Source organism: Gymnogyps californianus, chromosome 4 (assembly GCF_018139145.2).
Source record: "Gymnogyps californianus isolate 813 chromosome 4, ASM1813914v2, whole genome shotgun sequence".
Lineage (NCBI taxonomy): Eukaryota > Metazoa > Chordata > Aves > Accipitriformes > Cathartidae > Gymnogyps > Gymnogyps californianus.
The window spans coordinates 66,038,213-66,052,024 of record NC_059474.1 but is presented as its reverse complement, the minus strand read 5'-3'; the positions used below and the strand labels follow the sequence as shown (position 1 = coordinate 66,052,024).

The window sequence follows — 13,812 nt, the reverse complement described above, 5'->3', positions numbered from 1 at the left end:
TAGTAGCTGGTACAGTGCTGTGTTTTGGATTTAGTGTGAGAATGATGTTGATAACACTCTGATGTTTTAGTTGTTGCTAAGTAGCGCTTCTCTTAAGTTAAGGATTTTTCAGTTTCCCATGCTCTGCCAGCAAGCAGGTGTGCAAGAAGCTGGGAGGGAGCACAGCCAGGACAGCTGACCCGAACCAGCCAAAGGGATATTCCATACCATGGAACGTCATGCCCAGTATATAAACAGGGGGGAGTTGGCCGGGGGGGCGCAGATCGCCGCTCGGGCATCAGTCAGCGGGCGGTGAGCAATTGCATTGTGCATCACTTGTCTTTTCTTGCATTTTATTTCTCTTTTTTTTGTTATATTGCTTTTCATTACTATTATTATTATTATATTATTATTCTTAGTTAGTAGTGTATTTTATTTTACTTTAGTTATTAAACTGCTCTTATCTCAACCCACAAGTTTTACTTTTTTTTTCTTCCTCCCCACACCACTGGGAGGGGGAAGTGGCTGCGTGGTGCTTAGTTGCTGGCTGGGGTTAAACCATGACAGGCCTTAATAGCTTTTAGTGATTTTTCAAAGTCTGAAATACGCTATTCCCTAGATATTTTTCAGTGAGGGGCCAGGCCACCTTATAGTGAATATAAATCTAGTGACAGTGAAGTCTGCTTTTCTGCTTTACTTTCATGAGCTCCTTAAAAATTGTCTGCAGACGGTCCAGGGTTTGCTCACCACATCACACAGAATAAAAAAAAACACCCACAGTGTCTGCACAGGAACACCCACCCAGTGAAAATCGGAGTATTGGAGTTCCTATGGACACAGCAGGCAGAAAGGCTGTGGGCACGCATTGCCAGGACTTGCTCGTTGTCCTCCAGGATGCAGCGTTCAAACACGCCTCTGACACTCCTCTGTACCTGAAGAAAGCCCACAATGACTGACCTCGTTAGCATGAGACAGAGCCAAGGTCACAAAAAGAAGTATTATTTACAGTTCATCAGAGTTGAGCAACTGTTTCTTTTATGGTCCTGTGCAAATCGTTTTACTGCTGTGGCGTAATGTTCATCAAAACAGCGAACAGAAAAATGTGAAAGTCATTTCTCCATCATATTGGTTTTTTATTTCCTCCTGGTAGTCAAGATTTTGGGAAATTACAAGTTCAAAATGGTTTCCCTTGGTTTTTGTCAGTATATGTCAGTCGTTCAAGCTGAAGGAAGTGTGGAATGAGACAGAAGTTATACACTACAGGGACACTGAATTCTCCAAGAAATCTTTCAGCAGCAAATCTGGGGACATTTTCTCACTGAAACCACGCTATGCAAGACAAAGTTTTTATGGCTCTGTCGAAAGCTCCCCTGCCTCCCCGGTTTATGCAATAACTCACGTAAGATGGTGAGAGAACTGAGTGAATGAAGGACAGAGATCCAAAAGCCATGTATGAAATCAGAAATTTTTATTAACTACAGTCTGGAAAGGTTTGGGAGATGAGACATACGCTGATGCATGAACATGTGTGTCTTGATATGTTTGATGATATACAGCCACCTATGGGATTTCAAAAAATACCATGGAAGACTTTGAAGAAATTTAGTAGTAAAAACAGCACACATGCTTTTAGTGAGGTGCTGAGGTACAGTAACTAAAGATTACAGAACTTATTACATCTGTGCATCCTCTCGTTTTGCCATCGGTCCCCCTCGGGCGCTCTGTCAGTATTTGCTGCTCGAAGCCGACGGCAGGCGAAGCTCCAGCCTCCCTCACACCCCGTGCCAGGAGACCTGGCTGCCGTCCCCCGTACCAGGACCACGGCAGACCGATTCCTGCTGACACCTGCCGGGCCTCGCGGCCTACGGGTAACGGCTGCTTCAGTGCCGCCGGGGCGGGCTCCGCCCGGCCTGACCCGCAGTTCCGATTCCCGGGGACGCCCGGCCCCGGCCCCGCTCCCCCGGACGGGGAGGACGGGGGCGCTGCGTATGCGCGGCGCCGCGTGACACCGGAAGCGCGGCGGCGGCGCGGCGGCAAGATGGCGGCGCTCCTGGCGCGCCTCTGTCGGGGCGCCCCGGGCGTCCGCGCCGCCCGCCTGCCCCTCGCCGCCGCCGGCCCGCCGCTGCGCCGCCCCTCCGCGCCGCCGGCACCCCCGCGGCCGCTCAGCTTTTCGGCGGCCGAGCTGGTGCGCGCCGCGCCGGGCCCGCTGCGGCCCTACCTGCGCCTCATGCGGCTGCACCAGCCCACCGGTGAGCGGGGCGGGGGGGGCGGGCGGCGCCGTAGCCATGGCGACGCGGCAGCCTTGGGGGCGCGGTAGCCATGGTGACGCCGCACCCATAGTGACGCGGTAACCATGGCGACGCGTGGGGCTGCGGCGGGTCGGGGCGCGCCGCTGATGCCGGCCCCGACGGGCGGCCGGGGAGCGGCGGTGTGGCGGGTCCTGTGCCGGTGGCCGTAGCACCCCTCCCCGGCCACAGGCGCCCTCGCGTCGGGCGGAGGGTTTTGCCAAAGAAGCGCGCGTCTGCTCGGCCGTGCCGTTACTCGGCAGCGAGCTGCCGTCCTGCCCCGCGGCCCCCGGCTCCCCGTTTCCCTCCTCACCCCACCCGCGGATTTTGCCTTCCCTCAGGGACGTGGCTGCTGTACCTGCCGTGCACCTGGAGCATCGGCTTGGCGGCCGAGCCGGGCTGCCTCCCGGACTGGCACATGCTGTCCCTCTTCGGCATCGGAGCGGTGCTCATGCGCGGAGCCGGCTGCACGATCAATGACATGTGGGATAGCGACTTTGACAAAAAGGTAGAGAAACCCCCGTGGGCTTGCAAAGACCTAGGGAAGTGAATTGCTGGTTAATTAATCACGTACATGTCCGCTCATCTCCAACATTGCCTTGCTGAGTGCAGGCATAGGGCTCCAGGTTCAGAAATTCCTCTGTTTCTATCTGAGATGCGTGCAATTAATTTGTCTTCGTTTCCTCCTAGAATAGTAGTAATCATTCTATTTTGTATAACACTTCTCTGACTAGGACTGTAGTAAGTCTTCTAGAGTACTTACCTCTGTAAGATAAAATATATGTTGTTGTCAGCTGTAGGTAGTACTTGAACAAGTTTATTTTTCAACTTTGTTTTGCACGACAACAAAATAAATAACACTTTTTTGCTACACTTGCTAGTTACGATCTACCCAAGAACCACTTTTTTTTTTTTTTTTTTTAATTTTCAGAAGCAGGGTTTCCTTGATGTTGTTAATTTCTTCATGAGAATGGCTGTTAAGAGTATCATGCTGTCGTGGTTTAACCCCAGTCAGCAACTAAGCACCACGCAGTCGCTTCCCCCTCCCCCTCCCAGTGGGGTAAGGAGGAGGAAAGGAAAGGAAAACAAGTAAAACTCATGGGTTGAGATAAGAACAGTTTAATAACTGAAGTAAAATATAATACTAACAATAGTAATAATGAAATATAATAATAGTAATGAAAAGGAATACAACAAAAAAAGGAAGGGGGGGAAGGAAAAAAAACCAGTGATGCACAATGCAATTGCTCACCACCCGCTGACCGATGCCCAGTTAGTTCCCAAGCCGCGATCCGCGCCTCCCGGCCAACTCCCCCCTGTTTATATACTGGGCATGACGTTCCATGGTATGGAATACCCCTTTGGCTGGTTCGGGTCAGCTGCCCCGGCTCTGCTCCCTCCCAGCTTCTTGCACACCTGCTTGCTGGCAGAGCATGGGAAACTGAAAAGTCCTTGGCTTAAGAGAAGCGCTACTTAGCAACAACTAAAACATCAGAGTGTTATCAACATCATTCTCACACTAAATCCAAAACACAGCACTGTACCAGCTACTAAAAAGAAAGTTAACTCTGTCCCAGCCGAAACCAGGACACATGCCCAACCCTGAGCTAATCCTCTTCTATTATATTGTCTTTTTCATCTCCCTTTTGTTCAGAAGAGGGAAGTAAGCAAAAGGCAGTGCCCAGTGTCAGATGTTGAAATGTGCACAGGTACAGGCTGGAGGGGAGTATCCTGGTGATGTGTCACAGCTATTTTCTGTCCCTTTATTGTTCCTCTGGTTTTGGGTTTTGGGTTTCGGCACTGGCAAGAGACAGGATAGTGAGCCAATCCGATAGGTGAAGTTCTTCTTACAGCATTGTTGTATTTGTGCTGTTGGGAAGGCAATGAATCAGTACAGGTTTTGTGGCAGCTTTGGATGGTTTAGGGTTCAGAGGTTATTAACAACTATGTATGCTAAAAATATTTGACAAGGTGGGGTGTGTGATTAGTAAGATGGAATTTTCAATATAATGAATTCTTTTATGCATTAATGTGATGTGGTTAGATGTAAAGTTTTAAGAATTCCCATCGCAGCTCTTTCTCATATCCCTTAAAAGGATATCTTCAAAACAAGTGCGATAGAGGCCGGGTCAATAGCAGGATGTTGGCTTGTGGGTGGTGGTTTGGGGTTTTAGATTTTCTGTTACTGATTATTTGGTAAATGTTTTCTGTTCTTTTCTTTAAATGCAACATCCCATGTTTGGTTACAATGTGCAGTGGAATTGGTCACAAATTCACATGTTCAGTGCATGTTTAAACTGCAAAAGCATTATCTGACGTTTAACGTAACCTGATTGGGTGGGGGAGAACAAACTAAAAGAGTTTATTTAAATTCACATTATTAGAGCATATGCAGAACACTTTATACATATATAGTATTCTGTAAAAAGTTGGCTTTCGAACCTCTTTGAATAGACGTTACACCATTTTCATCAACATGCAAAACTTTTGTCTTTTTTTTTTTCTTTTGGCAATGGTCACCTTCGGCAAGTAACTCACCATAGATTTCAGTTTAACTTTTTTCTGATATTTGTTTCTTCCTTCAGTTTGCCTTGTATGATTTCTTGTTGCAGACATAGTTTCTAAACTCCATTGTATCCTGACTAGGATTAAATTCATTGCTCTTTCACAGTTACTAACAATGGTTATGTGTGCTAGAGGAGCCCTGCATCTTTGCGATATTTTACATGGTAATCACTTTAAAGCGTTTAAGCACAGAAGTGCTGCTCGAAATTGTGATAGTTAGCTCACAACTTTTTAAGTCTGATTTTTTTTTTCTAAGGTAATAAAATTCATATACAAGATGTCTACAGTGTTTCTAATCAGCCTCCTTACACACAAGTTGCACTTTATTTCTGCTCTAGTTTTTAAAGCCTGCATGCTTCTATTATAAGTGCTGCTGCTTAGAAATACAGCTCATGTCCGTGATGATATGCTAGGTTTTTATCATTGAAGGAACCCCGTCTCATATCTTCTGTGACCTGTTTCTGTTTATTTTTCCACTTATATGCCAATGGTGTGACTTTTAGTTTTAAGATACATTGGAATGTGTTATGTTGGATCTGGTATTAACATTATTCTTTCCATGTTTAGGTTGTGAGGACAGCAAGTAGGCCTCTGGCAGCTGGAGATATTTCCACTTTTCAGTCCTTCATTTTTCTTGGGGGACAGCTTAGCTTGGCGCTTTGTGTGCTTCTGTGTCTGAATTACTATAGGTGACGTATAAGTTATCTTTTGGGGTTTTTTAAATTTGATTCTGGGTCCAGAGTTAAGCACAGAGATTTTCAGCAGAAAAGGTTGAGACGGAGGGAGGAGGTTATTAGTTGTGGAATTGTATTTGGAAGTAAAAGAATTAGTTGAGTACTATGTACAGCTCCTGTAATGCTGCACTATATCTTGCGATCTTTAGACTGGCAAACAATAAATCTCTTAGTACTTTTACAGTATCGTTCTGGGAGCAGCCTCTTTGTCTCTTGTGATAACCTACCCTCTGATGAAGAGAATAACATATTGGCCACAGTTAGTTTTGGGTGAGCTGGAAATATTTTTACTATTTTTTTTCTTCAGATGTAGTTTTTGAGGTGTTTTACAAATTAGTAATTGAACTTCAGCAATCTGATTTTTTATAACTTTATATTAAAAATACCTTATTGACAAAGTTCTGTTGTGCCAGAAGCTTCTTAAACAATTTATAACACATATAAGAGTTGATGTTTGGGTTTGGAGTTCTTTTGTTAAAATCAGTTCCTTGTTTTGACAGAGTGACGGGAGAGAGAAAATAAATATTTGTCATTTGAGAATCAGCTTTAGTTTCGGGGTTATCTTGAAACCTTTCTTAAACATGCGTTTGTCCTGTGTTTCAGTCTTTAGCCTCTAAAATAACTCCTGTGCAGAAACTGATGGTGCTTGTATTTCAGGCTGAGCTACTAAAACATATCTTTGTATCTCAGCCTTCACATTCCAGCTGCCTTCAGCATTTCAACCAAAATTGTCATTTTCAGCCTTGAAGTGCCGTAGTTGGCTGCTGTGCACTCTTTTGCAGTCAGTTATACTGACATCTTTTGTTATACTGACATCTAAGCATTTTAACTTGAGACCCATTGTTTGAGTACAATGGAATGGTTCTCTGCAAATGTTTCCCTATGCTAATAAAGTCAAATTTAAATTGGGGAAAAATGCATGGCTACATGTATTTCTCCTTGTATGTCCAGAGTATTTAATGTCAAATTACTTGTATTTATTACCTGCCTGAAAATAAGTGGTAGAAAAAGAGAGATGCCAGTATTGTACAAAAAGCTGCTGATATGATATACGCTTGAACAAATAATATTTAATTTTATACATGTAATTTAGGTTGCTCCTTGCAACCTTTTAACTTTTTTCTTTTTTTTCCACTCTGTTTTTAGGGCTTACATTTAATTGGGGAGCCCTTCTTGGCTGGTCTGCCATCAAAGGGTCATGTGAGTGGTCTGTGTGTTTGCCTTTGTACTTCGCTGGAGTAATGTGGACGCTGGTATACGATACCATTTACGCACATCAGGTAAAGTAACAGTGGGAAATTTTAGGTATCTGTATGTTTGTGTGTTTAATTTACAACTTTGTTGTCAAACAGCAGTACTAACATGTTGCAGTTCTTCACCCTCAGCTGAGCTAAAACAGCACCAAAGAAACCCCAGCCCTTGCACCTTTTATTGCTGTTTGCCAATGTTTTACATATCAGGTAGAAAGCTGGAAGTATAATGCACTTTGTGTGCTTACGCATTTGCATTGTGTAAGTAACTTTGACGTTGGTATTAGCTCTTGGCTGCTTGTCGTGGTTTAAGCCCAGCCAGCCACAAAGCACCACGCAGCTGCTCGCTCAGTCCTCCCCCCAGCGGGATGGGGAAGAGAAAATACAACAAAAAGCTCGTGGGTTGAGACAAGGACAGGGACGGATCACTCACCACTTATGGTCACAGGCAAAACAGACTCAATTTTGGGGAAAAATAAACCAATTTAATTTGTTAACCAAATCAGAGTAGGATGATGAGAAATAGAACCGTATCTTAAAAACACACCTTCCCCCTGCCCCTCCTTTCTTCCCGGGCTCAGCTTTGCTCCTGATACCTCTACCTCCTCCCCCCAGCAGCACAGGGGGCGGGAATGGGGGTTGCGGTCAGTTCATCACACGTTGTCTCTGCCGCTTCTTCCTCCTCAGGAGGAGGACTCCTCACACTCTTCCCCTGCTCCAGCATGGGGTCCCTCCCACGGGGGTCAGCCCTCCATGAGTTTTTCCAACTCAAGTCCTTTCCACGGGGTGCAGTCCTCCATGAACTGCTCCAGTGTGGGCTTTCCTACAGAGTGGCGGCCTTTTCTGGGCCCAGCCACCTGCTCCACCATGGGGTCCTCCACAGGCTGCAGGGGAATCTCTGCTCCGGCACACCTCCTCCCTCTCCTTCTTCACTGACCTCGGTGTCTGCGTGGTTGTTTCTCTCACATCCCACTCCTCTCCTCACTGTAGCTCCTCTTCTTCTCCCATCTTCTTTTTCCTCTCCTCTTTTTTTACTGTAGCTCTTCTTCTTCTTGCTCTTCTTCTTCTTCCTCCTCCATCTTACTCTCTCTCCAGTCTTTTGGTTTTTTCACCTTCTTAAATATGCTGTCACAGAGGCGCTACCACCATTGCTGATGGGCTCGGCCTCTGCCAGAGGCGGGTCCGAGTTTGGAGCCGGGGAAGCTTCTAGCAGCTTCTCACAGGAGCCACCCCGGTAGCCCCTCCCCCGCTACACAAACCCAACACGCTGCTAAAGCAGCTCTAAGGACCAACCTTCTAATTTAAATTTTAATGTGGAGACCTACAAATGCACTTAAATTGGGTTCCTAATAAGAAGCGTTGGAATCTTAAGCAAGGCCCTCCTTCTTATTTTCCTTAGTGAAGTGGCAGTTGGATTGTGGATTTTTTACTAATTCATCCTTTCATTCTAGGATAAGAGGGACGACATCATTATCGGTGTGAAGTCAACAGCATTACAGTTCAAGGAGGATACAAAGCAGTGGCTCAGTGGCTTCAGCCTTGCAATGCTCCTGAGTTTGTGCATGGCAGGAATGAATTGTAACCAGACATTCCCGTATTACTCAGCTGTGGCTGCCATAGGGGCTCACCTAGCGCACCAGGTTTGATGGATTTATTTATATTTTTTCCACGTGGAAGTTCTTGATAAGAAATCAGAGTGCTTTTCAACCCCCATCAATTCGCCAACTACCTAAAAAACCCACTTCCTGTAAAGAGATCTGAAGTCTTCTCACAATAAGGTTGCTTCTCTTAAGTACCTTTTGCAGGCCTTTTGTTTGAAGAGACATCCAGTGGTCCACAGACTGTAGAGCACTGGTTTTCAGTCTGTTCCTAACCAAAATAACTGCCTCGCATGAAGCTGTGATCTCAAGGGAATGGTTTTCTTCTTGCTTCCAGTAGCAGCTGCAGCTAGATCCACCTCAATATCCTGCAAGATTGTGCAGCTTTTACTGTTCTGATACAGCTCTTGCTATGTCTGGCAAATATGATCTGAGACTGCAATTGATGTATATTATGATCATTCACTTTCTTTAAAAGATTATATGGTCTACAGTATCAAGGACACATGCAGGCTTTTTTTTTAATAACATGCTGTACAGTAGCTATATGAAAATGAATGATGCGTGTTCTGTCTCTCAGAGATGGTCAATTTTACATCTAAATAATTATTCTGTACTGTGGTCTGGAGCTTCAGTCTGGGATCTGACAGTATAACAAAATTTTCTGTGGCTTGTTCACCTGTAGCAGATGTTAATATTATAATTTTACGGTAATTGACAGTTCTAATTCAGTTCTTTTTATAACAGAGAACAAGCTAGTTCAGTCTTGTAGTTGTATTAGTTTAGAAATTTTAATGAGTAACAGAAAGAAAGAAATTAGCTTTGTCAGTCAAGGAAGCAGATAGGACCTTGTTACCCTGTTCTTTCTGAATCCTAACAACTGTGTTGCCCAGTCTTGTAGTGACAAATCAGTTTATATGAAAATTAATTGCTGGTCTTGATAGGTGAGTGATAGCAAAGAGGTTTGTGCGTTGCAAGTGGTAAAATTGTCGACAGTCTGAGAAGTTAAGTCTGTGATTAACATGAAACTTTTTAAAGCACATTAGACTTACGTTACACTTTAATGAGGGGAGCTCATGCAGGTGATGGATATTAAACATACCTCTGAGTAAGAGAATTCTTGGGATGATGTAGTCTGGTACTTGTCAGCCACTGCTTTTCATAGCAATTGTGCTTGGAAATCTATGAGGGAAAGAATACTACGTTCTGCTGCATAATCATTTACAGTTTGAATTGTCAGAGAGGCCTTACATTGTAGTTTTGGCACAAATGGAAATTACTTTCCTGCAGGGAGGGTTTTTATAAATGAGAATTCAGACCTATTGAATGTAAGTGGTGAAGAGTGCACAACAATTGTGTAAGTTGCCAAAGTCACAAGAGCAGCATTGTTCTGTGTACCACAGAGTAGCTTCTTTTTGAGTGATTATTTTAATATTAGTTCTGCCTAAACATTCTCATGCTTATCTTCTTGTTCAAGATTTCTGAACGTGTGCTTAACTAACTGAGTTTAGAAAGCTGAGTAAGACGCATGAGGGGTAGGTTTTCCGCAATTCATTGAATTTGTGCCCGAGACAGAGGAATTTGGGTCATGAAGGTGTCAAATTTCTATCCCACTCAAGAAGTTCACTGATAGAAAAATAACATCTTTTATTTGCTTTGCATTTCTGAAGGTGTATCTCATGGCTTGGCTGCTGTTGGGTTTTATTTGTCAGTTCAGTGTTTTCAGTTCCCTGTGCTTGAGGGCCTGACAGGTTTTCAAGGGTGTGGATAACATCGTGTCTTAGAAGCCTGTGAACAGCGTTTCAGATTATTTGATCAGAACCCAGCCCTGTCGCCTCTGTACGACTGCAAATGGCAGAGGAACAGGTTTCCCAGGGAAGGTTTCACTTCTTTTAGTCAGATACGTTCTGTTTTGACTTCTTCAGAGGCTGAATTGCAAGGTTTGAGGTTTTGGGGGGTACTTTTCTATTAATCCTTTCACTTGTGTTGCTTAACATTCCTCTTGTCATCCTTCTCAAGACTTTTGCACCAAGTTTTGTTTCCGGGAATATTTTTCAGTAACTTTGCTCTTGTTGCACTGCGTGGGTTTTTTCACCTTTAGTTGTGACTCACAGCAGACAGCTGCCAAGCTGGGCAAGGCTTGCTTCTAGCTGTTGTTACAGGTGTCCTGGTTCTTTTTTGCAAGAGAGTTGAACGAACGTGGCTAAGAGCGAGTGGACTAAACCAGCCCTGTGTGGCCAGGCAGGGCTGGGCACCTTCCTGTGCATTCCAGTTAGCCTGGTTCACTGCTGGCTCTCCAGTGCCTTATCTCTACTGAAACAAGGAGCAACACCTTGCAGCAGAGATTTAAAGGTGCAGGCAGGTTTGGGGGGTTTTATTTTTATTTAAAGTTCCCATTGAAGAATTAGGTGGCTACCTACTGAGGAAAATCTCAAAAAGACTTACTTACATGCCCAGATATTTTTACATTTTTAAATATCAAACCAGACACACCAGTATGCAGGCTGTTTGTATGATCCTTCATTGAGAGGGTCCAGGAATCGTGTTCATATGTGATCCTTGACTTTTCTGCTGTATGTTGAATGAATCTGTCAAGTAAACATAGATGCCAGTTATGCAAAAAATCCTTTGTAAGCACAGAGTGTTCGTGTTTCTTGTGGAGGTATGTGTAGACTTTAGAATTTGAGATTCAGGTTTTGAAGTTACAGACCTTTTTGTGTCTTTTTGTGATGTGTCAAATATTTATGAGTCTGTAGAATAATAATACTAGAATGTTACACTGTGCTTTTGCAGATTTACACTTTGGACATAGACAAACCTGAAGACTGTTGGAAGAAATTTGCTTCAAATCGCACTGTAGGAGTTCTGCTCTTCATAGGGATTGTGCTTGGAAATTTGTGGAAACGAAAAGACTTAAAAAATGTAGAAGAGCCTGTAGCAAACAGGTAGTTGAAATTACTGTAAATACTGATATTTTAGTCCAGCTAAAATGTAAGTACTATAAGAAGGAAAACACTTTTAACATAACTATAGAGGCTTTATACTGTTTATGTATAAAAGCTGGTGAAAACATTCTTGTTTCTAAAAACGTGCAAATGAGACTGTCCTACAATGTAAGTTTTGATTATCCTTAAATGACTTCAGCCTCCATAGAAGCTTCAACAAGTGAAGCTCTGCTGGTCCTGTGTAGTACAAGCAAACTTCTGTCAAGCTCTCAAGACTGTGAGCCCAAGATTTTATACGAAACAGATGTCTCTTAGTGACAGCACGTGGGAAAATGCAAAGTGATTTCAGGATGTAAATAAAATCTGGCTGTACATGTTTGGTGTTCTGATTTATTACATGACTAATTTTCAGTTTGAGTTGGAGCTTGTGGCGTGAAAGAATTGCAGTAACAATTTTTATCCTGAGATGTCTGGAAGCAGTGAGTGTGTGAGGTCCAGAATAAGAAGTCAATAGAGAAGTAATTAAAATTACCTTTTGCTCTTGCTGTGATTGCTGGCAGTGGTTCCTTTTCACATGAAAAGAACAGGCTTCTGCAAAGTTGCCTGCACAGAGTGAGCTGAGCTCGTTTATCAAGAATGATTTGAACACAGACTACTGACTTAAAATAAAAACAGAGCAGCCCAGAGCTATTTGCAAGTGTGTGTGACTGGTCATTGACCCTGAGCTATGAATTCATCATGCAAAGTGATCCTCTTTTTTTTTTATTTTTTAATTCTATTCATTTTGACTTATGCCTTCTGGTTTTATTTGTAGTCTTACAGGAAGAACTTGTTTATAGGAGGTTGCCCATAAACAATAAAACCAGCAACTGCTGGCTAACAATTACATTGCTCCAAACCATTTATGTTCTCAACTGGTTTATGCTCTCTCAGCTACATGATTTGCATGGTAGTTAATCTTTTCTTCAGCTCATGGTGTTAAAGAGCTTGTATGGCGCATTCTGGAATTAATTTCTGTGGAAGGAGCAACGGACACGCCTGTTCTAGGAAAATGATAGGGTGGAGTTTACCTCAGTTTACATACTGGTAGGCAATGCAAGCAAGCTTTTCTCCACAGGACGCTTTGCATATGCCTGCCTGCAGGGCTGTGGTTGGGTGATGCAGAGCGTTTGGTTGCCAAGCTCATTGCGGTATTCCAACGTTTCCTGATGCCTGCTCTGCTCCTTGAGTCGTGGGGCACAACTGTGCGTGCAGTCGCACCAAAAATAAGGGTGCGTACTGCTCTAGCTGTGAAGATAGGTATCATATTTTAAGGTTATTGGAACTGATATGTCTAAGAGACATTGCAGTCCAGAGCCATGCGTTCAGGGTTTACTAACTGTGGTTTTGCATTACCGATGATGGTGAACAGGCAAAGAAGTTCCTGTTGCAGGGAAATGAGAAAGCATATAATAAGTCAGTGGCTTTGGTTACGGAAGATCCTTTTTGGGGCTGGAACAGACTTCTCTGGGTTCTGAACACTTGTTTTTAATGTACACCTTGTAAAGTTGTTTTTTCTTTTACTATTTAAACAAGGGATGTCAAATATATTTTGAGCAAATTAGAAAGAGTAAATTTTTCAGCCTGACTGCATATACGATAGAAATATGTGAAAATGTTAGGAAGCGTAACTGCTTTTAGGGCCTCCTTGGTCCTTACACAGAAATTGTTCTTAAATAGGGTTTATAATTTTGGGGTGGAGGAAGTATTAAGTTGAAGAAAAGCAGTTTAAAAATGAAGAGTAGTAAGTTTCTGAACAATTACGTGACAAAGTTGCATTTTGTAGAGGGAGAATTGGACGCATCCAACTTTATGTTGAACTTTGGTTATAAGGCATTTACTAGTAATAAAAAAGTCTTGTGATGTAATTAGTATCGATCAGTTTCTTCATACTTGTAATATTACCTTAGAGATTGTGGCAAAAGTTATTCATCTGTTTTTAACATATTAAAGTGTCTTTAAGTAGCTTAGATTTGGGAAGAGCTCACATTTTGTAGTGCCTTTGAACCTACTGGTGTCCTTTGTCCGATGACAACTTGTCACAAGCAAGTGTTTGTCTTGTAATGAGAGGAGGAAGAAGGGGTAGCTAGATAGAGTAAAAATTCAAGTTTCAAAACAGTCCTCATGTCCTAAACTTGAAAATTATTGCATGTTTTCTGTGGGGGTTTTCCAAATTCATCTCAAAATGCATTTTACAAGGATAAGCCATAGCTGTATTTTAGGTTCATTGCCTGAAAAATGAAGAAAGGTTTAGGTTCTAGGCTATAATACTGAGAGTGTTATTTGCGTGAGCATTTTATGATTAATACACAGAAATAAGAAATAACTTTTTAAGTGCAAAAGAGGCAAAGGCTGAACTACTTCCTGGCTAAAACCCTGTTTGTATCTGCTGGCACGTATATGTGCATATCTTATCT

The 13,812-nt window shown here is 43.1% G+C and overlaps 1 protein-coding gene across 1 annotated transcript; it reads left to right on the top strand.

Annotated features, from left to right (window-relative positions):
- Positions 1-2,017: 2,017 nt before the first annotated feature.
- COQ2 (coenzyme Q2, polyprenyltransferase) lies at positions 2,018-12,037 on the top strand. Its single transcript, XM_050896547.1, has 7 exons — positions 2,018-2,228; positions 2,606-2,772; positions 5,397-5,518; positions 5,748-5,833; positions 6,710-6,843; positions 8,265-8,453; positions 11,205-12,037. The coding sequence occupies exons 1-7, from the start codon at positions 2,018-2,020 to the stop codon at positions 11,358-11,360; spliced, it is 1,065 nt and encodes a 354-aa protein (XP_050752504.1). The 3' UTR covers positions 11,361-12,037.
- Positions 12,038-13,812: the final 1,775 nt, after the last annotated feature.